We start from the raw sequence: 24,068 nt of genomic DNA on the forward strand, positions 1-24,068 counted from the left end.
AAATGTAAGGAAAGAAATTCACAAATATTACTTAGCATATACTATCTTTTAAAATATGTAAATTTTTAATGCAATAAACGCACTACAAAAAAGTAAATTGCACAGATGTAAAGAAGCAGAACAAAACAAAAGAAAAAAAAAAAAAAAAAAAAAGAACGCAAGAGTAATGAAACACAGCAAAATCTACGCATACTCTTTCATTCATGCCCCCCATTGAAACTTGTCGGAAAGCCGCAGTAATAGACGATTTCTTTTTCTCAAAACCTCTCGAAACGTGCACATGAGAGAGATACATTTCACTATTTTGAAAGCATTTTGCTCCAGTATGACATTCGCCTGTCCAACATCATTACAGCTCGTTGTGAGGGTGCATTAAAAATAATTGGAAAGTATCGAGGATTTTTAGCATATGTCAAAAACAAGATGCCTAACATTTGGTCTGTCCATTTTTTTTTTTTTTTTTTTTCCAGAAATATTTAAAATATTTAGTTAAAAGTATGCAGGTAAAGCTTCATGCAGATTTAAAGTTACGCATGAAAGCAAGATAAACTGTTTAAAGATAAAGCTTCGAATGAAGCTTTTTGCATAAATGTGTGGCCAAAATAAGAATTTCACAAAAATTTGCTTCTCGGAGGTATACGTTGGCTTTTCAAGTCTAATTATTTGCAGCGTTTTATAGATAGTTAGATTGCCATGACAGAATTTTTTCCTTCAGATTTCAAGTTCTATGGCAATACAATAAGTAATAAAACTAAGGAAACATATTCTACTTAGTTGATCTATAACCCATGGTCATAAAAAAAACTTTCCAGTATATGAATTCCTAGTGGCCTTTTGGCTCAACCAATCGAAATGAAATTTCAGATATTGTTATTTGAACGTATGCACTCGAAATTGTAAGAATTTTTAACAACATAGCTCTCACGGCTATAGTCTCTCACATAGTAGTTACGGTTACATTATAAAATTTCAAAATTTTCGAATGGCAATGCCGACTTTTTTTCTGCGTAAACCGATCAGCGCTCTGAAAAACCAAAAATGGCGTCGGAACGATACGCCTATTATGAAAATTGTTGGCTTAAAATATTTGCAAATATAGCGTTGTAAAGGTCGGTTGACAACACAAGGGAGGAGAAGGGGAAAAAACTGTTATTGAAATTAAAAATATGCAACATGCACATCTTCGTAGACGATAATGCACTGCAGGAGGGAGATTTTTGACAATAATGACGAACGTAAGATTGCTTCTTTGCATAAGGAACCTGCAAAATTTTGTGTTTTATGGAAAGTGCAAAATTATGGAAGATGAATCCATCTCCAAAGTTCTGTTGCAGAACTTGCCAAACACACGTGGTGACGTGTGCAAGAGCATCATCTTGTATTCATACAATGTCATTAACGACTTTTCTCTGCGGCAATTTTGGAATTACGTAAGTCTGCAACATTGTTGTACGCCGAGTATTTGTGATGGCAAGTTTTTATACTTGTCGAAGTGTGGACTTCGACAAGTCGCAAGAAGTGGCAAGTTTTTATACTTCGAAGAAGCACGGGTGGAGAACGAAATGTGCTTGCGACACCGCACCATACAATCACTTTAACTTTGTGTAAAGGCGCTGGTGCCACATCATGAGCATTTTCGTTAGCCCAATAAACGCAATTCATGGAGTTTACGTTCCGAGTTAAGGAGAATTACGCCTCATTCATCAATAATATTCTCAGCGGCCACCTGCTATCTTCATCACATCTGCTGAAAAAATTCGCAAATTTGGTAATCAATGAGGAAACATCCGCAAAACAGTGGGCATGAGCTTGAGGACTGTGCTTTTTGGTACATCCAAAACTACAAGCAATACTTCTTTCAATAGACCTGCAATAATCTTTTTATGCACTTCCGCAACAACTTCCACAGGAACACATAGACGTCCGGATCGCGGTCTATCACATATGCATCCAGGTTCTTCAAATTTATTTACCAAATCTCATACAGTTTTTACAGAACTTGTCTTAGCTTAAGATTTCGCCAATAAACTCTCACTGCTTAGGCAGCATTTTAACGTTCAGATGAAACAGCTTTATCAATTCACCTCGTTGTTTCCTTGTAAGCGTCACCTTGTTAGCACGTTCTAACACCTGTTCGAAGAAACAATTTTCCCACTCTGCTTTTATTAAAGTTTTGGAATTTTGATTCCAAGGAAAATTGCCTTGTCAGCTTTTTCTCGTAAAAAAACTTTTTTTTCTCTTATTCTTGATACACTGCTCGTCATTGAAAATGCAACACCAAGAAGGGGTGGTCAGAAAGGGGTGAAATTCGGAAAAAAGACAGAGACAGCAAGCAGCAATAAGTGACCTTTATTTCAAAATGATAGTCAGAATACAGAGGGAGAACAGCGTCAGCTCAGTAGGATGTAGGACCACAGCGAACAGCGATGCACGAAGAAACACGTCTAGACATAGAGTCAATAACAGTGCGGATGGTGTCCTGAGGGACACCGTCGTCACACCATTTGCCACAGTTCGTCTTCTGAAAGAGGCAGGGGCAGAGTCTGCAAACGGCGTCCAATCCTACTGTCTACCCACTGTGAATTATGCAAAGTGAGTCACTGCATCTTTCCTTTGCTTTATCATTTGTCACTCACAATGCTCTTCTTTGCAGATGTTTTAAGTCGGAAATTTTCGCCATACGTATATCGTTCCAAAGTCATCTATGATTGTTCAATGCGCTGATCAGTTAGCGCAGGAAATAAAGTGGACGTTACCATTGGTAAACTCCGAAATTTTTTATTGTATCCGTAACCGTGAGAGCTTTACTATTTTAAATCATCGCAATCTCGAGTGCATACCTTAAAATAACAACATCCGAAATTTCATTTCGAATGGTTCAGCGGATAGGCCGTTGTGTGTTCATATATTAGAGAAGTATTTTTATGACCACCCTGTATTCATTTTCACCGCTACATGAAACAAATTGCTTAGTATAGAGGTCTTCAACCCGTGGCCCGCTGAAGGCATTTTAGTGGCCCGCATTTGAATTTGAAGAAAAATTGAAGAATTTTAAGGAATTTTGATTCCAAGGAAAATTGCCTTGTCAGCTTTTTCTCGTAAAAAAACTTTTTTTTCTCTTATTCTTGATACACTGCTCGTCATTGAAAATGCAACACCAAGAAGGGGTGGTCAGAAAGGGGTGAAATTCGGAAAAAAGACAGAGACAGCAAGCAGCAATAAGTGACCTTTATTTCAAAATGATAGTCAGAATACAGAGGGAGAACAGCGTCAGCTCAGTAGGATGTAGGACCACAGCGAACAGCGATGCACGAAGAAACACGTCTAGACATAGAGTCAATAACAGTGCGGATGGTGTCCTGAGGGACACCGTCGTCACACCATTTGCCACAGTTCGTCTTCTGAAAGAGGCAGGGGCAGAGTCTGCAAACGGCGTCCAATCACATCCCACACATGTTCGATTGGTGACAGGTGAGTAGCGTACGGTGGCCAGGAAAGCATCCGTATACCTTGCAGAGCATGTTGGCAGATGCGAGCACTGTGTGGTCGGGCGTTATCCTGCTGAAAAATTGTATTTGATAGCCCCCGAAGGTAGGAGATTGCCACCGGCTTCAGTACATTATCCAAGTATCGTTGGGCCGTCATACTGCCCTAAATACGATGAGTTGTACTTATGCTTATTATGAGCATGGAACACTTCACAGTCAATGGAAAGGCCATCTTGCAGCTCACAATAGTATCTTCCAGGCGGTGGCCTTAGCAATTGAAGCGGCAATACAGTACGCACACGACATAAAACTTGCACGAACAGAAATCTGCACAGACAGCATGTCAGTGCTGCAGGCATTAAAGAATCATCATCACACATCTCCCATAATCCTGCAAATCCAACAGACATTGCATAGCAACCAGCAATCTAACATCAAGCTAAAATGGGTAAGAGGCCACTCTGTGATCGCAGGCAATGAGATGGCAGATCAATTGGCCAATGAGGCAGCAACCAACAATAATGCACAGGCTGTCTCAGCACTAATCCCGGCGTCATTTTTAAAAAGACAACTAAGAGACATAGGGAATAAACAATGGCAACACGAATGGGAGAATGGAGATACCGGCAGAAGGACTTTCGAATTCTACCTTGTAGTATATAAAGAACGCTTAAAGGCCGTACCCCCTTTGGTAAACTATATCACGGGGCATGGCCCTTTTCCCACCTTCTTTTATAAGCGTGCTATCTCCATGACAGAAGCGTGTGTGTGCGGGGAAATTGGCTCCCCCGACCACTACGTGTTGAACTGTAGCCTCACGACGAGCCATCATCTACCATATCCCACTACGGATATAGTACCTTACAAGAGGTTCATCATCAAACACGCACCTGCGATAAGAAATATATGTAAAATTATACAGCAGCTGAGCGCCCTAGGGCAGGATGTCTGCCAACCAACATAGGAATAATAGCATACACAGCGCAAGAATTTTATGTCTCTATTGTAAATTAGCAGGTGTTATGTCTAAAATTGTAAATATGTAAGTGTATAAGTAAATGTGTAATGTAAGTAATAGTGTAATGTAAGTAATTTAATCAATGAGTGTAATACGTCGTACTATGTGTACTTTTAACATAACGTAATCGGTAATGTAGTCATTAGCGCGTGTAACGCGTGCCACATGTGTATTATTTTAAGTAACGCATATATGATAATAAGGCAAAGTATGTGTGCCTATCTTGTTATATAGCTTAATGTCATTTAAGAAGTAATAGCAATAATGTAAACTATAAGTAATCCAGTTATAAAGTAACTTAGCAAGTTCGCAATACAATTAGCTTAACGTAGTATACCGTCAGGTTATAACTCTAATAAGTGTAGATTGATGTCATGTATTATGTATGTGTAGTCTAATGTCTTGTGAAGTGTAAAGTATGTATGTACTAATGCATGCAAGTATTATGTATAAGTTTAATGTCATGTCATATATCATGTATGTAATGTCATGTTTCATGTATGCGTTATGGCCTATTAACACCCAGGTCAACCATTAACATAAGAATCTGTACAGAACCAATGTCAAATTGGAATAGCTCCTGTATGGCCATGTAAACTTTTTCATGAATGCTCAGGAACTCCCGGTGCGCCCTTGTGGGACCCCAGGGAGTTCTTGTATCTATATAGGGGAGGGCGGGGGACATATGCCTGTTTACCTCCGTTAAACACCAGGCGTCCGCGTCCTCCGTCACCTGTCACCTGCCCTAAATACGAAATAGAGGTGTCCTGTAATCGTAGGCAATAGCGCCCCAAACCATTATGCCACGCTGTCGCGCGGTGGGGCGTTCCACAGTTACTGCCGGATTAGTTTTGTCTCCACATCGACACCACACACGTATGCGGCAACTGTCACTGGATAAACAGAAGCGTGACTCATCTGAGAACACGACGTTTCGCTATTCTGCCATTCACATCGCTCCAGTCCCTGCACCATTCTAAACGTTGGCGTCTACGCTGTGGGGTCAATGACAGTCTTCTTAACGAACGCCGTGAGTGCAGGCCACGTTCAACCAATCCACAGGAAATGGTTCTGGTCGACACGGGAACATCCAGAGTACCTTGCACATGCTGCATAATCGCGGTACAAATGACTTGCGGGATCGCCAGAGCTTGTCGTCGGATGCGTCGATCCACTCGTGCTGACGTCACTTTGGCTGCACCTGCACCCCTCCTTCTTCCCACATTTCCTTGTTCCAACCAACTTCGCCAAAGCCGATGCACCGTGCTCGGATCCATGTAAGTATCAGCTGCGATTTGACGTAAGGACCAACCCGCCCTTCTCAGTCCGATCACCATACCCCTCGTAAAATCGTCTATCTGCTGGAAGTGCCTTCGTTGACGGCCACCTGTCATTCTCTGAAATTACGCGTATCCTTCTGGACAAAAACCAACTTTCTTCGATAATTCGTCTGGCAGAAATAACGATACGAATATTGCCCATTCTGCACTTTTCTTCCCTTATATCTTACTTCACATGCGTCGGAGAGCTGCGCATTTCCACATGATTCGCATAACTCAGTGAACTCAGTAACTCTAAAATTTGCATAAATTTCTGACCACTCCTTCTTGGTGTTGCATTTTCAATGTCGAGCAGTGTATTTAAAACATTTTATTGACATGCGTGATATTATTTGAGATAAAACTTTCTGAAAATGACGAATTTTAAGCAGTTTGTCTTATTTGAAACGACAGTGGTGTAGCTGTCATGGAAGAATACAACATTAAGAGACACTATGATACTAAGCACAGTGAGAAATATTCTGCATTCGAAGGTCATTCTCGAAGTGCTAAGTTGAGTGAATTAAAATCAAAACTAAATTTTCAGCAGTCTTTCTTTGGTCGCTATGGTGTCAGACTTTCAGCAGTCTGACACCACAGCGAATAAAGAATCTGAAAATAGTGTTCATGTTAGTTACGTTAGCAGAAAAAATTGTCAAGCGTGGAAAACCATTTACTTTCGGAGAATTTGCAAAAGAATTTATTCATAGAGGCGCATAGAGGATCTCGCAACAGATATATTCAGTAAATTAAAATCCAAATGCAAAAAGTTTGAGTTTTATTCTGTAGCGATGGATGAATCAACAGATGCAGCAGATACTCTACAAGTAGCCATTTTTATTAGTGACGTTGATAGAAACTTAACAATAGTAGAGGAATTAGCCAGTGTCGTTGCACTTAAAGGTACAATACGAGGAATGGGTTTGTATTCGAGTCTGACACAAACTTTGGATAAATGTAATGTTGACTTCAGTAATATATCTGCTATAACCACTGATGGTGCTAAATCTATAACTGGAGAGAAAATAGGAGTAAGAACATTACTCATATCTGATGTGAACGTAAGTGGAAGTAATACTATGATGACTTTCCACTACATCATCCACCAAGAAAATTTGTGCGAGACGTCTTTGACAAGTAGTCAAAACTTTTTTTCACCAGTGCAATAAATTTAAGCTTTCATTTCAAGTTTTCTAATTAGCCCAAATATTAACTTCCACTCACATTTTTCTAATTTCTATGTTGTTGTAAAGGTGGTTAATTTCATTCCTTTTAAAGGACTTAATCACAGGCAACTTGAACAGTTCTTGAGTGATTTGGCAGCTGAATATAGTGATGTTGTATATTACGTGGAAGTACGTTAGTTGAGCCGAGGAAAGATGCTTCAGCGTCTGTTTCCTTTGAAGAGCGAAATTCAACAATTCATGGAATCTAAAGGAAAATCTATTCACGAGTTTAGTGATGAGAAATGGTTGAGAGACTTTGCACTTCTTGCAGATATTACAGGTCATCTCAATGACTTGAACTAGTACTTACAGGGAAAAGATCTACTTGTTCATAATCTTTATTACTTTGTGAAAGCTTTTGAGACCAAACTAATCCTACGGGTATGCTAAATAAGAATTCCACTCACTTTTCTAAAACTGCGGGAGTGTGCGAAGAACTCTACAATATGGAATTCAAATAATTATGTACAGTGCATTTCAAATTTCAAAGAGGAATTCAAAAGCAGATTTTCCGATTATCGTGAAAATGAAATTTTTATTAAAATGTTCTTCTCGCCATTTTAAGTAGACGTAGTTTCAGTAGACTCGCCATTTTCAGTAGACGCCATTTTTAGTAGACGAATTCAAGTGTTCCACCTGAATTTCAATTAGAATTTATAGATTTACAGTGTGACTGCAGTAAAACGCAAGTTTCTTGAAAATCCTACATTAATTAATTTTTATTCGAATGCGTGACCTAAGAGAAGTATCCAGGAATTCGTAAACATGCACACTTCATGTCTTCTACCTTTAGCAGTACCTACATATGTGAACAGCTTTTTAGTAAAACGCAAATCCTAAAATCAAAAAAAAAAAGAACACGGCTGACAGACAGACATTTGGAGGAAACTTTACGAATTACAGCAACACAGATTAAACCGGATATTGAAGCTTTAATTAAGCAAAAACAATGCCAAATTTCACATTAAAACTAAAATAACTACCATATACCTCCAGTAATGTAAGTTTTTTTTTTCTTTTTTTTTATTGCAAATGCATTTTATGGCATCGTTCCGTACAATCATCTTTACGCTTTTTTTTTTCATAGTTCAAAAAAGTTGCAAAACATTTTAATTCGATTTCCATTTAACTTTTTGGAATCAATGTATATATATATAAACAAATCTGTAACACTATCTCTTAGCCTAGAATGAATTGTAGTCTTACAAAACAAACCTGCTTTTTTTTTAATAAATTTTCAGACAACACTATTTTTTTGACAGACATGTGGCCCGCGGATCTTTATGAATTTAATGATGTGGCTCTCAGGCGTGAAACGTTGAAGATCCAGACCCCAAGCTTAGTACATTCCAGAAGACCTAAACTTCAATCTCATTCAACAGAGACATCAATCTCAATGAAACTAGAAAGATTATTTTTGGTTTCCCGTCTAAACTGATTTATTTTATATCGGTAGTGAATGAAAGCGAATTGCATTACTATTTTAATTAAAATTATTGTCATTATTAAAAGATTGCATTTCCTCAGCAATATCGTTACATAAAATATTTTTATATAGAAGGAACTTGGTACATTTGAAAGAAGATTCTAATGCTTGTTTCTAAGACATTGAAAATTGAAATGAATCAGTATGGCTCATAGAATCGCTGAGCAGCATTCATATTATGATGCAAGGAAACTTGATTGTACTGACACGTCTTATTCAAAACACGTGGATACGCTAAGATTTGGGATTTGAATGTAATCCAAGATAAATATCCGAAAGTAAAAGCTGTTTGAAAACCGACATTATTGACTGTTTCCTCATCTTCTTTATTAGACCTAAACTTTAGTCAAGTCTATTTTACTACGGAAAACAAGAAAAAACGGTCTTCCAAAAGATTTTGTGATGGTTTTATTTTTGCGATCTCGCAGAGCTCGTAGTCTACCTGTCTGCTGTTACACTCACGCCTGACTCCTGCTAACCTTTTTTTTTTTAATTTTTGTCTTTTTACTTTTATTATTAAGCATTGTTTTCTTCGTACTTATGGCATATACAATTCAACAGCAAACTCATAGAAATTTTAAAAGCAACGTATCAACATATATTTAGAATTCCAGATGCAGTGTCAAGCGTGGGCATAACATTAAATTTTCTTTCCTCAATTTATCATATCAGTGCTCTATTTTCTTAGTATATTTATTTAGGCTTAAAACCTTTTTTTTTTTTTTAATTACTTACGTTCTTCGCACTTACGTCACATAAAATTCATTTCAACAGCAAAATCACAAAATATTTAGAAACAGCATATTTTTAGAATTTCCGATAGTCTTTTTAATAAATCAGGATTATTAAAGCTATATATTTTTCATCTTATTAACAAAAAATTTAATAAATATTGATACTGGCATTATTAGAATGAAGGAACTTCCACTTGAATTTCAGTAATCAGTTTTTATTTAAGTTAGTGATGGAAATCATTTCTCACGCAGATATATAGCAAACTGAATAATTATTTTAAAAGTATCATTGTACGATTCGCTATCTTTCGTTTTCACTGATAGTGAGGTGAAGAAATTAATCATATCTTCTGCTAGAAATTTCATTTTACGTTAGGTGTCATTCAAGTTTTAAATCAACTTTCTCTTTTAGTCTATGAAAATTGTTATTTCAATATCTTTTCTCAATTACTTGATTTCATATTTTGTTATTTCTGGAAATCTTGGAAGACAAGAGCTGCAAATTTCGAGAATCACTTGTGATTTGTGAACCACAGATTAAGAGACGCTGATCTAAGCCATAATCGTACCGAGGAGAAAGAACAGAAACCATTAAAATTTGAATATGATAAAAAATTGGAGAGTACATATTAAAATTAAAAAAGAAAGGCAAATTTGCAGAATTAAATCATGAACTTGAATGTTAAAATAGGGATTCAGTATTTAAATGAGAGAAAAATTTATTTTTATGTAGAACCAAGACGCAGTTACTAAAATTATTGTCGAGAGATGTATTCTTGTATGCTTGGTTTATGAAATTTATGAGTGAGTTTTTCTATATCAGAGAATCAACAAGTATAGGTTGGCCAGCTGTATTTCATTTATAAATATACAAATATTTATCATGTAATTTTCTTGATATTCAGATAAAAAAATTAAGAGTTTTAATAATATTTCCTCTCTGGGCATAAATTTAGATAAGTGTTTTCATAACTGGAAAAGAAACATCTCAGTATAAAAATAAAAATTCGGCAAGAAAATAGATTTAAGGTTTGAATAAAACTTAATCAATATATATCACGATTTGAAATAGGTCTTCCTTCTTGAAACGATGTGAATTCTTTATTAAGTACTTTCTAAAGTATACTCGCTTATACTTCCACCACTCATAAGAAAATAACTAAAACGCTCTTACAATCAGCCTACTTGCCAGGATACGAAACTGACCCGAACCACCAGTGTTCACACCCAGTGTTTTATCCATCTGGCCACTTACAGGCTATAAATGACTGACTTGATAGTAGTTGTACTGGAGAATGGTATTAAAATGCGATTTTTTTTCTCTTGTGTCTTAATATAGATGAATCCATTGATTTCGTCAGAGGTTAACTAGATTTTAAATGAATCGTGAGAATAACGGTTTAATTATTTATTCAGCGAAATTAAAAATATCAATATATTTGAGCGAATTCATTTGCTTATGTATATTTCCTATGTTACTAAATGTGAAATCAAATTATGCGTATTAAAAGTAAGGCACTAAAGGAAAATTGCAACTTTAAATTTCGGATCCTGAAATGGATTCGGCCATGTTAATTTGAATTGCCAGTTCTCGTGGATGTATTTAAATATCTGGAAAATATATAAACATACAATCCTCCTAGAACAATTATTTTTCTTATACAATACCAATACTTGAAATTAAAGTATTTATCAAAATTCAAAAGTGTTTACTTACTGTAGATTCTGAAGGGGATGAACTGCTGCTGCTCGTTTAAAACGGACACATAAAATGTGTTTTCAGGTAGAGCTGGTCTATTCTTCCAACCCTCACAAGCAAACTGGTTGGAAAAACCACAAGGATTCTCAATTTGCTGCACATAGGGCTGCATCTCCTCATCTAGAAAGTTAATGAAAAATAATCGGTTACATATGCATAATGTACATACATGTATGCATAATTAAATATGCATTACATTAAAGCATAGTTTAACAAAAAGAGGTGTATTGACGTTACTGAGCTTGTTGTTAACTGACTAATGCAAAGAAATTCGAAACCTATCTTAATTGAAGAAACGTCTTCGTGGAAGACATTAAAGGAAATTGGCTACTATTCACGTTACACATGGAAAAAATGTGAACGATTGAATCTTGACTCTTCATACAAATACCTTTAACACAAAGTCTTGGGCAGCCAGTTCACACGCCAGGACTAAAACCCAAGTCGAACTACTCGTGTTCAGTAATTTTATTGCTATTCCGTTGCTGGCCAGTTTAAATTATTGAACAGGATTACTAAAAAACAGAGAGAATAAATCTGACACCACAAGGAACCACAGAAAATTAATGATATGGTACAGTATATTCGAATTATATAAATATTTGTTTATATTATAAATTAAATATATCTTAGTTTTTATGAACTAAATATCTTATTATAAAATAACATAAAGATTTATATTTATGTTATTTTATAATAATATATTTAATTCATAAAAATTTAAGATAAATTAAAGATTAAAAAATAATTATTTTAATTTAGCAGTTAAAATTAAAAGGGTATGATCGGATCAGAATCTGATCCTCGACGTTTTGGTCTGTTTATTCGTCAGAGATATCCAAATAATTTTAACATCCTAAAATTGGAATTAAAAGTATAATATATGTTTCTTAAATTTTATTTTAATTTGTAAATCCTTTGTTTGTTCTTTTTTTCCAAATATTACCTGTTGCTTTTGCTTGGAGTAAATACTTCCAAATTATTTAATGATTAGTTATTTTTAAGAGAGAAAAGATCTCTAAAAAAACAATCACGTGAAAATTTCAGATAACAGTTTATACCTCGTAGAAGGGTTTAAAACTGAAAAATTTTAAAGTAAATACAGAAAATAATTTAAGCAATAGATAAAGCATACTGTAGCGCTTACACAGCATATGGTATTAGGACCATCTTTTATAGATTGCGACAAAAGTTCAAATTTTCATAAAAATTGGCATTTTGTTATATTTCAAGATAAATATGTTTTAATTGAAATGGCATCTTAAAAAATCTTAAAAAACTAAGGCACATCTTAAAAAAAGATATAAATTATTAAACAGTGCGTTCATTGTTTTTAATTTCCTACATTTTTATTCAGTGTTATATTAAAAATTTTACTTTTTGTCGTACAACATCTGAGAATTAGCTATGATGTAAAGGATATAATAGATACTTTAAAGACGTTTTGTTTCGAGCAATTGCAAAAATTGTGCTTAAATAAATAAAAAAACAAAACTGCAAATTTTTATAACTATTTTTGTTGTTTATGTTATAAATTAAATATATCTCAGTTTTTATGAGCTAAATATCTTATTATAAAATAACGTAAATATTTATAGTTATGTTATTTTATGATAACATATTTAATTCATAAAAATTTAAGATAAAATTAAATTAAAAATTTAAAAATATTTTTTTAAATTTAAAATTATAGGTTTGAGCTTGATAATAAATAATAGACTAATTAATTCAAAAATATACAGCAAAATTTTTGTGTTTTGACATTTTAAGAGTCTTTGCGCGATAGGGCATATGTAATAGAAACTAATTTTAAGGCAGTGACAACCAACTTCAATAGCTATTTCTGGATTCTTAGCCTTCATCTCTTCTGTCAGCTCCCGAAGCATGATCATGTCTAAGTTTTCTGTATTACAGAATCTGAATTTCATATATTAAAAGAAACAATTCATATCTTTTGAAGTATTATAAAATTATAGAGGAACAGCACTGATTCATATTTATTTTAGACATTGAGTCATTAAGTAGTGCTTAAGTCATTAAGTTATTTATTCATTAAGCAATAAGATGTTTACTGCATCAAAAAAAAAAAAAAAAAAGTGTAGCTAAAGGAAATGCGACTAAATTATCAAAGATAACACGGTTTTTCCTGGATCAAGCTCGAATCGTTTTTCTTTATGGTTTTACAATAGTCAGAGAGCATTGATAAAACACCACCGAAAGGGTTATTAGCGTGTTGTTTGCTGTCTGAATACATTTCTTCTGTACCGCCGCCAAATATTACACAAGGAAAGCTTTCCATTGCAATCTTTATTAAAGCTTAATTGCTCCTTTTTTATGTTGAAAATGGCTTGCACCTTTAGAACCATATGCGTGTAGCAGCAATATACGCATCTGTTAAAAGAATCTTTTTAAAAACGAATTTTATATTTAATGTTAAATTTCTAAGTTATAATAAATGAGATATTTTGCGCAGTAATTAGTCAGTAAATGCTAAAAATACCTTTCGAACGGAATCACTTTCAATAGCTTCTATAATGTGTATAAATATAAGACTAAGAAATATGGAAACCGCAAATATATAAATTCAATATATATTTGCCCTTAACTGGAGTTCAGATTGACGGATAATTTATAAAAGGGCATCCAACACATAATTACAGAATCATGTTTTTATAAAAATTGAAGATAAACTTTTTTATTGTAATATAAGAAATTAAAATTGGTTAGAGGTTCTCTGTTAACACATAAAATATACAAATAAGCAGAATACGAGCGATTGATGATCGAACCAATATCACGTTTAGCATAAATATTCTAACTCTATTACTAACTAATGATCACGTACTAGAACAGGAGCAGGCTATCGTAATCTTAGGCCCAGGTTTGCATCCTGGAGAAAGCCTGGATGTTTGTAAGTATAAAATGTCTCTGTAGCATGAGGACACTTAAAATACTCTCTAGCCAAAAGTCCTCTGGAGAAATCGTGGTGCATTCTGGACAACGCTGTCAGTGATGAAAGTGTTAAATGACCAACAGGTTTGGCCCTTCTTGAAGAATCTAAGTTGCAAATATCTAGCCATTAGGAACGACAAGAATATCATTGGTGATAAGCGTTTATTGGTCTGTAAGCTGGTTAGTCAAATTAAGTTGTCTGAAAAGTGCTTCCCTGCGGAAGTCGACCATGGAGGTAGGAAGTAAGTCCTTTCCTACCTCCATGGAGTCGACTGGAGGGGGAGGCATTCGCCAGCACTCTGGCTAGCACCTGTACTTAGATAAACTCGGCTCCTAGGGTACATAATAACTTTTTACAGTGAATAGAACCGTCGATCATTTGGTGGTAAGTTAAGGTTCGGCAAGATCCGTACTGAAACTAACTCTCTTCTCTCTTCCCCTTAGTTTTGAGAACGCTGCATGGTTAGATGTTATAAGGCTGTCCTCGGGGGCTTAGATCTCGTTGGTCAGCACTAGAGGACAGTCTTCCACTTAGTTTTTTCGTTTTCTTTGTATGACCCTTTGTTGGTGCTCGGTTACCTTTGACTTGCGTTTCATAAAATTGACTGTATGCATAATTATCTCCTGGGCTTGATCGCGGGGTGGGGCCCCCTTTGGATCGCCTCTAGGGTTTGAGGCATCAGTACCATAAGGGCTTCAAATAGTCCAGGTCTGTCAGTCTCTCATTCCTAGATAACTGTCCCACAAGTGCCAATTACAATACAAACCGTCCTCCCAGAAAAAGGATGGCTATTTCTTAACACAGGGAATGTTAGTCATCAGGAAATTCAATGATGTCGAGGTTAGTGTTGTATCCTAATGCTTCCATCTGTCTCTATCTGCCAAACGAAGTTATAGCTCAAAGGCCTCACCTTACATTGCAAAAATAAACAGGATTTCTGAGTACTGAAATGTAAAAGAAAATGGCCTGTACGCTAGCGGATGTCCAGGGGAAAATACCATAAAATTATAAAGCGGAATTAAAAAGCCTTTTTTTCCATTTATGGAGTATATATATTTCAGGCCAGAGACTTGAATAATGACAATTAACCATAAGCTTTAAGTTTATAGCCATCAAATTAAAAAAAAAAACATAAAATTATAATTGTTCTCTTCTTACGTAACATATTATTTTATACTGACTGTTACTCGAACCTTCTTTCTGTCCATACCTTTCAACAGAATATAACCCATTCAAGACGGCATAAATTTTTGGAGACCAACTCCAGAAGCCGATATTTGTTTTTGCTTTATATTGACCAATCTTAATAAAAAATACATGTTTGCAAAAGAAATCAATCACTTCGTATAAATAAGGTGATTGAAAATCATGTGTGTAATGCAAAATAAAATTAAAAGGCGTCATTAAACTGGAATAACATTTACTCCAAAAATAGTCAATCAGCAAGTTTAGTAATGAAGAAAAGAATAAAATACACAAATAATTTTTTTTTTTAAATTGTATGAATAGTTTAAGTAACTTTTGGAGACCCAGGAATTTTTTTTTTTTTAAATCACCGTCATCTGTCTATCTCTCCGTATCTTCACCAACTTCAGTTTCAAGCTGTTCAGTTTCATTTTCATTATAATCTTCCCAATCAGTTTCCTCAAAAATCTCATCAAGTGTATCATCTACAGATCTATATTCATATGCGTGTCTTCCTTATATTCCGGATCACAATGACTATCCTTAATTACAACAACATTTCTGTTCTTTCTTCTATTTTCTGCAATTTCATTTCTTCTATTTCACCAAATTATCATTTTCACAATCATTGCTCGTTTTCAGCATTTCTGATGGTTCTGGTTTGGGGGGTCACTCATTTTAGGGACTAACCTGAAGCCAATTTCAAATGTTATGCTTGTACACTTCTAAGAATTTTTTTTTTTTTTAAACCAATCTTATCCCGACGGCTGCTTCTTCCATACTGACTGATAATTTCAATTCAATATTATTGCACACACGATGTGCCACCCGAAGTTTTGGCTCGCAAATGCATTTTCCATATGGTGTGAAGTCTGTCTCAAAAGGGTTAAGCTTAGATAACTTTCGGAAGCAATATTTTGTGCAGGACATTCCATAATGTGATAGTTAACTAATCTGCAGAGCTGTGCCGTTGCGAGCGGCCATTTGGTAGATATTGGTGAATTACCTTGCATTTTGTTAACGTTTAGATTTAGTTGGAGGAAACTAGTTGGAGCCAGTCCTTATTAGGATAATTTACATTGTACTGTTGTTACTTGTATACTTCATTAATTTGAAAATCGCACAAAACTGCCGCGAATAATGTTGTTAATTTAACATTTTATCTGCCAGCAGTACTAATAAAATTTTTAATAACGATTTGTGTTTATTGAAGTTCAGTTAGACAGCGATTGGTTGAAAGGAAGAGAATTTATATGAGCGGGATAATTTGAAATAAATTTAAAGATATTAGCCTAAAGTATAATAGTTTTATTTTTTTCCCATATGTGACTGAATTTAGTGAATTCATTGCATATTGTGTGGATTGATTGATATTTTGCAGCATCTAAATAGTGAATGAGATTGTTGTGGGCGTACATACTCGTAATAGATTGAATGTACATAGGTCCGATGATATCTTGATAAAATTTATTTTATCAAAGGAACTGTACACAGTTCTGGAACTTTCCACAAAAATAGTCATACAGCTCTTCACAGTATCACAGTGTGCAGTCAGTAGTTATATTTCAATGTACTAAGAAGGTTAAACACAAGGCAATGAAAAGTGCATCTAAACAGCATAACACAGAGATATCTCAGTACTCCAAACACACGCTGAACTAACAATTATCAATAAGAACTGAGAGCAGATGTTCTGTCTGGCTTGTATAGTTTTCACTCGGCCTCCGAGAAAGGTCTATTACGTCCCGAATTATTGGAAGACATATGAGGCAGGGTACAGTTACAGTTGCATCTGAAATCAATCACAGTTATTCTGTTACAATACCTATTACGGTGATACAAGGACAGGACCAAATGGTTGCCGAGTTTGGCGAATTTTGGTGATAAAAATTAGTTACCAAAATCGTTGCCAGATTGGCAATATATCTCCCGATATTAGCGAAATAGCTCTCATGTTAAATAGACTTGTCCTTGCTGTCTTATTTTTCTGGCAATTTCCACTATCTACATTTTCATATTATATTATTCATTGAAAAATATGACAATTTCGCATATAGTTGCATTAACATCATCTATCTATGTACAGAATTCGTAACAATATCATAAGGTATTTAAGTTTTTCTGATTTCTTAGCATATGTGAGTCTATTGAGTCCATTACAGATTATCTAGATTTTAAGATTGACCAATTTAAATCGCTTTTGTAAATCGCAAGGCTATCGATTTCGGAACCATTCTTAATGGAATCTTGAAAACACCAATTTTGGGGGAAATTCTGAGTGGAATTGTTTTAAGTATTTTTTTAAAGAATTTTATAAAGGATAAATTTAAATTGCGATTACAGAGTTGTGTTACTAAAAGTCTTTATCTACATTAAAACACTGTCATTAAAGAGAAATGACAACTTTAAATTTAAACTCAGGATTCTAAAAGGAATTCAAATTTTTAACTCCCAACTTTCGAGGATACGTCTCAAACGCTTCGGAAACATATAATTTATTCATTCAATCAGAAATCTCTCTTTTTGTTTAACGCTGTGATTGAGATTAAATGTCTTATCAAAATCTTAAAATTCTTTACTTACAAAGATATGCTGATATGACCGAATCTACAAGTTTGGAGAAGACAGAAGTATAAAAGTCGTTCTTAAAAATGATGTTTTTTCTCATCCATCCACCACACGCGAACTGGTAGAAATCATCACAAGGATCCACAGACGTATCCAAATAGGACTTAATACTTTCAGCTAGAAGAATGATAAAGTCTCATTAATTATAAAAAAAATATTTTCACTCTTAAATGTTAATAGGCTTTTGAATACTTAAATCTTTGGGTTTCAAAACGTGTTCTGCGGAACTCTGAGGTCCACATATTTCCTGTAGAGTTTCCTCGAGTCTAAACCGAAATATCGGAGAATTTTCAAATGCCATATTCTCAAAACTAAATATCTAAACTGAAAAATTAAATAATATTTTTCATTTTATTGTTACAGTTACCTTATGTAATATGAAGTTGATCTCTTCTATGCGTAAAATGATAGTGAAATAATTATCTTCTTTTCAATCTCTTATAAAAGCAGTCAACATATTTTCAATAATATTTGGAATCACTGGCGTTTATGAGAAAGGTATCTTTACAGCAAAAGAAAATTGTAGTTTTATTGGTTTCTTAAATTAAATAAAACAAAAAAATAAAACAAAATTTTGAAACCAATAGGTTAAGCTAATAAGAGGAAGCAGGCTGAATTATCGAACGGTGTTAATAGCAAATAAAGACGAACACTAGCTAAAGAAAAGCAGGTAATTTAACGATATGATGCAAGGATCCTCGAATATTAGCGAATTTTACTCGAAGAAATTTCATCAAATATTAACCTTGTATATTTAAAATAAGGCTTTTTCTACATATTTCTTTATAATAGACGACATAACTTTTAACAAACATGAAGATGGGATTCAAAGTCTAAAACTTGTTGCTTTAAATTAATTTTAGTTTTTAAATTATTTTGGCCACTATTTTTCAAATATTACAAGTTGTATTTATTTGAAATTATTTCTTTAAAATGATGTAGTCAATTCAACAAATTTCAGGAAAACAAAATCATTGTTAAGTAAAAAGCAATTGGAAAAAAAAACATACGTTGCAATTTATAACTCGGGGAGGAATTTGTTGCTAAAAATTTCAAAGTATTAACAAAGTATACAGATTCTTTATGAAAACGTAAAGCATTATTTTGGAAAGATGAATTGCTGATCCAGGATTTTTCAAATGGCGACTTTTTAAAAATCATTTCACTAAGCATCTCGCTAAAGAAGATATAGCCCCATTTTGCTTTGCCTAAGAATAGTATGTAAGGCATTTTCTCCCTCCTGATTCTGTGCCTTCATGGTGTAATTGGAAGCGCGTCCTGTGAGTTTCTCCCTCTTAACTTTGTGACTTTATGTACAATTGGAAGTATTGGAAGTTCAAATCACAGCAAGGACTTAGCAAATGTTTTATGTTTCTTGCTTCGAAAATTTAAATGACTCTACAAGTTAACTTGGTACTGTTAAAGACAGTTTCTTCTACAATTTCTTGAAGAGGATATGCAACCCTGGTCGCTAGAATAAACCTTCTGTGTTAAGCTTCTTATCAGAGACTACAGCGAAGACTTCAAAATACTCTCTAGCATATGTTTCTGGAGAGCCTCCTTTTTCTATAGCATTCTGCATTTAATGCCACGTATAGAGATCTTCCTCAAATGTTGTGGATTTTGGAAGGGATTTTTAGTACTTCTTCCCGATGGTGATACTTGTAGACTTAAATTTGTGCTATAATTTGGATAGCAACATTCGAAATAATACGTGTCTTTAGACGCACAGTCCAAAGCCTGCTGGCTATTCACCATCTGAGTTCATTCTCAAAAAATTGTAAATGCTCATTTTAATTGAGCATTTCACAGATCTTTTTATGTATGTAATGTATCTTTTTTAATCTTACAACGATCACAACATGCTTACATTACATTTACAGCTCAAATTGCGTATAACATCAATGTTTTTTAAATACAAGTAGAAGCTACCTTAAATTATTGCAAAGCATTATGTTTCTAACTTTAATTCTGGAGACCAGCAGCAATGAAATAACCAATCACTCCCAGATTTAAGGCCGAGAACGACTTTTAGATGGGTCATTCTTAAAGCTATAATACCATATATCTAATTTAGAATAAATTAATTCATAATAATTAAGTAATATGTTAGCCTTAGAAAGGCGATTTTCGATTCTGGTGTTTACTTATGTTGTAAGAAATGCTGTTCACTTTAGGAAATAGTTGTTTTGGAGAGGTGAACATCAAGAAATATTTTACTGTATTTAATTATCATTGTTTTTATCCTATACAGTAATTTATGCTGGAATATATAGTTTGATTTAGTGTCATTAATAGGATGGATAAAGAAGAAATCCTTATTAAATACTTAAAAAAGCGTTTTTTTTTTTTTTTTTTTTTTTTTTTTCAAGTATAACATTTAGAAAGAATAAAATACTTTTATTCCTCAGTAAATAAAATTCTATCGATAATATCTGTTATAATTTATTTTACTTCAAAGTCATAAAAGCATCGCATGAGCTTTGCATGATTGTGCTAGATCCCCTCCGTTACGAAATGTTCCAATCTAAAACTCTATTGTTAGCATTTTGAAAGTTTCGGAATGGACCACTTTAACGAGCAGCACAGCTTCAAGATCTTTCTCATTTCTAGATACTGAAAAACAGCAATTTCTACAAGCATCTTCAGAGATCTTATAACTATTAGTTTGGAATGTTTGCTCATGGTTGTCTCAATATCAGTTAGAAGCAGGATATCCGTGAATATTGCGCCACCATCTTTTCATTTGACTAACAAGACTTTATATTTAGTAATGAAAGGCAATTTTGTTCGATCACGAAGGGCCAGGCGTTTGCCAACTTGACGTTGCTTTTATCACTCTGAAATAAAATGAATAACAAAAGAGACATCAGCAATATAATTCTTCCACTTTTTAGGGGATTGCAATATTTTTTATCTCATACAAATGCTCTATTTTTTATAAAAGTTATTAACAATATTTAATATAAAAATCCTTCTGTTGATATTATGCAAATCAACATTCCCTATAATTTACATTTTAATTTTTATATTTTTTAGTAATTTTATATGCAAAGCTTTGTAAGAAGGATTGGGGATTTATACACATATGTTGTAATTTATTTGTACTGACTCCCACTGAGAATGTCATAGGTTTATAAGTTTCTAAATATTTAAAATTTTATCATTTTTATTCAAACTGACATTGAAAAGTATTCTGCATGTTTCGTTTTGCAACAAAGTACTTCTGCTAGGCTTCAGCTGCACTTATATATTTCTATACGTTTTATGCGGACTTACGTATAGTTAATTAGCTTCTTGGATACTGGTATTAATATTGGAAATATGACAATTTAAATAGTCTGTCGAAAAGAAACAAGGTGTCCTTATCTGAACTATCAAGAAAACCAAACATATGTGAAAATTAAAATATTACCTGCTTTGTAACAATCGTTTGTCACGCAGGAATAGGATACTGGGTTTGCATTACCATCAGTCGTCATGCATATACCTGTAAATAAATATTTCTCACGCTTATTAATGATTTATTTGCACATATATATGCCTAATTATAATAATAGTAATAATAATAATACAGATGAATATCCATTATCAGTCAGTCTGTTTGGATTCGTTGTGAAGAATGATGAAAAACTCCCTTTGCAATGTCGTCAGATATGGACAGCCGGTAAAGGAGATCCTTTTCTATCGTAGTGCTTTGTAGTGTACAGATAAAGGTTAAAAATTAAATCTGATTACATTACAGCTCCCTAGCTTGATTACTAATATGTATGGTTCAAAATTTCATATTTAAAGTAAATCTAAAATAGTCTCTAGCAACGATAAAACAAACTTAAAACGCTATTTATTTTTCTAGATCTTCAACTTAATTTAACAGAAAATATGGTACTGTATGCATTGCAGCAGTTAACAGATGAATGCGAAAATGCAATATCCTGTCTAATTTTACAATTTTTATTTTTTTCAGGCATCGCGTAATTAAAATAATAACTTTCAGTTAAAAAACCAAAGTTTAAATAAATTTAAAATGCAATTCATATACGAGAACGAATAGTTAAAAGAAGAGAAGAGATCACATACGCTACTGAATGATGTTAAATAAAATGTGTTATGTCTGTTAAAATTTCAAACTTTGCTTTTTAAAAAAATGAACAAAACGACAAATTAGTGTTAGCAATATTAACTATAAATGTTTTAATATTGATTATAAATGTTTCAGAGAGTATATTATAATTAATTCATGTATTAAAATTGTTTTGAACGTGTTTCACAAAAAAAAAAAAAAAAAAAAAAGTAAAGAAACGTTCTACTCTCATTTTATGAGATTTTTTTTTGGGGGGGGGGCAATCTTTCTGGCCAGATAAATTTTAAATAAAAGCTTGTAACTCATATTTGCACAATAGCACTAGTTTATATAATAGCACCAACTGAAAAGCACTGTTTTTTAATATATATATATATGTGTGTGTGTGTGTGTGTGTGTGTGTATTGAAATTCAGTAATAAAATTTTTAAGAAATTTGAAATGACCATTTATACAGTTTATATTCTTTAAACTGCGTTTTCACAGTTTGCATTTTTTCGATAAATCCTTTTACTTAAACTCCTAAAACATATACTACAGGTATGGACTAAATTGTTTAATATTTTTACTGCTCGTTTAAAATTATATACTTAATGGAAACAAGGATGGATTTTACAAAACACTAAAAAAAAAAATTATTGGTAGTGAAAATGTGATTGAGATCATATTTCTTTCAAAATTTTTCTCAAAAAAGTGGTTTTATTTTTGTCAGAAATTATTCCATTGATTGAAAAATTGATCCTTAGAGTTATTAAGAACACTGTAATGAATACAATAAAAAATTTTGGGCAAAAACATTGAAAACTGTAGAGAAGAAAGACATTTCAATTGTTAAATTCTTCTTCAAAAAATTTATATTGAAAAAACAAACTACTGCAAAAACTTTTCAATAAAAAACCATTTAATAAAAAGTAGATGAAAGTTCTTAAATAAGAAAAATCATTCACAAGGTACTGAGTCCCCTTAAACACTTTAAGAAAAGTATGACATATTCATCGTTTCTGTGGATACATATTTTTTTCAGCTTATTTTAAAATATTGTTACCGCACATATTAGTTATATAGTTGAAAAGTAAATTGTAATCGGAATTTCTATATGTACTGCACAATATCCGATTTGGATAACCGATCTCCGTTTTTGATTGTCCATATCTTGGGGTAGTCGTGTTGGAGTAATGAGAACTGGTCACTGAATTAAAGGAACATATAGGGGTACAACTGTACACATCAAAGGAATTTAAAAATTATTGCTCATAATAAGTAACAAATATTAAGTAAACCGAAATTTATTAAGCAAAATAATAAAAACGAAAGATTAAATATTATTTTTTATACATAAGAAGTTGCCTACAAAAAATTTAGTCTTTTTTTTCCCCCCTTTATATATTTATGCACGCATGCATCTATCTATTTCTGCCGCCTTGATCGTTATCTCGCTGCTCAGTGTTCCAGCTCTAACTATGAGATTTAACTCACTACACTAATGCATCTGACGTGTCACACATTAACGGACTTATTTCAGAGCATATGGCGAGATATTTGTTTCCTTTTTCCAGCCCAAAATATAACCTATAATACGTTGAGGTTTTGTAACTGGTAATTTCAAGCAGTACATACTTTCTGCTTACTGCTTTTGTATGTCAACAACCAGGGATAATTAACGGCCGTATCACTTTATACTGATTATTTTAAGTCAAAACAATTTTATTAATTACCTTTTTCATTGTATTTCAATACTAAAAAATTTCACTTACAATGGAAAAGCAACAGCCAGCAACAGACGTTCCTTAAGAAATTCATTCTCAAACAGCTCCTTCTTCTTAATATTATGAGTTTTCAGGAAAAGGATTTTATTATATATTACAAAATGAACTCTTCCTATGACGTATGTTTAGGTCACGTGTACATTTATACCATACATAATGCAATGACTTTGAGTGACATCTTTGTAAGTCACATCTGTGTTTGACAGAGCTCTTGCAATGGTAATTGAACAATACTTAACCTGAATTTTGGATCACTCTAAACATGAAAAAATGATATTCAGAAGCGATACCATCTGCTAAAGAATTTTTTTAGAAACATTGTAAACCTCACGTTAAGTTTTGCAAAATTAAAAAAAAGAAAAAAAGTTGCCAACTTAACACAAATTGGATAATGTCTTTGTTGAGAGGGTAGCATTATTCTTT

General features: G+C 33.4%; 1 protein-coding gene across 2 annotated transcripts in view; it reads right to left on the reverse strand.

The window, feature by feature from the left end:
• Positions 1-23,733, reverse strand: part of LOC118195655 (neprilysin-2-like) — a 104,927-nt gene extending 81,194 nt beyond the window's left edge. The window contains exons 1-4 of one of the 2 annotated variants that reach the window (XM_035366982.2): positions 23,634-23,731; positions 21,212-21,286; positions 17,752-17,913; positions 10,989-11,150 (exon numbers count right to left, since the gene is read on the reverse strand). In XM_035366982.2, coding sequence (XP_035222873.2) covers positions 10,989-11,150; positions 17,752-17,913; positions 21,212-21,286; positions 23,634-23,679 — 445 coding nt within the window. In that variant the 5' untranslated portion in view covers positions 23,680-23,731. Of the gene's footprint in view, positions 1-10,988; positions 11,151-17,751; positions 17,914-21,211; positions 21,287-23,633 lie in introns of both variants that reach the window. The other variant, XM_085814285.1, reaches the window with a different exon arrangement.
• Between the last annotated feature and the right edge of the window lie 335 nt (positions 23,734-24,068).

This window comes from Stegodyphus dumicola, chromosome 4 (genome assembly GCF_044657685.1).
Source record: "Stegodyphus dumicola isolate Sdum_Otavi_A_Nest chromosome 4, ASM4465768v1".
Taxonomy (NCBI): Eukaryota; Metazoa; Arthropoda; class Arachnida; order Araneae; family Eresidae; genus Stegodyphus; species Stegodyphus dumicola.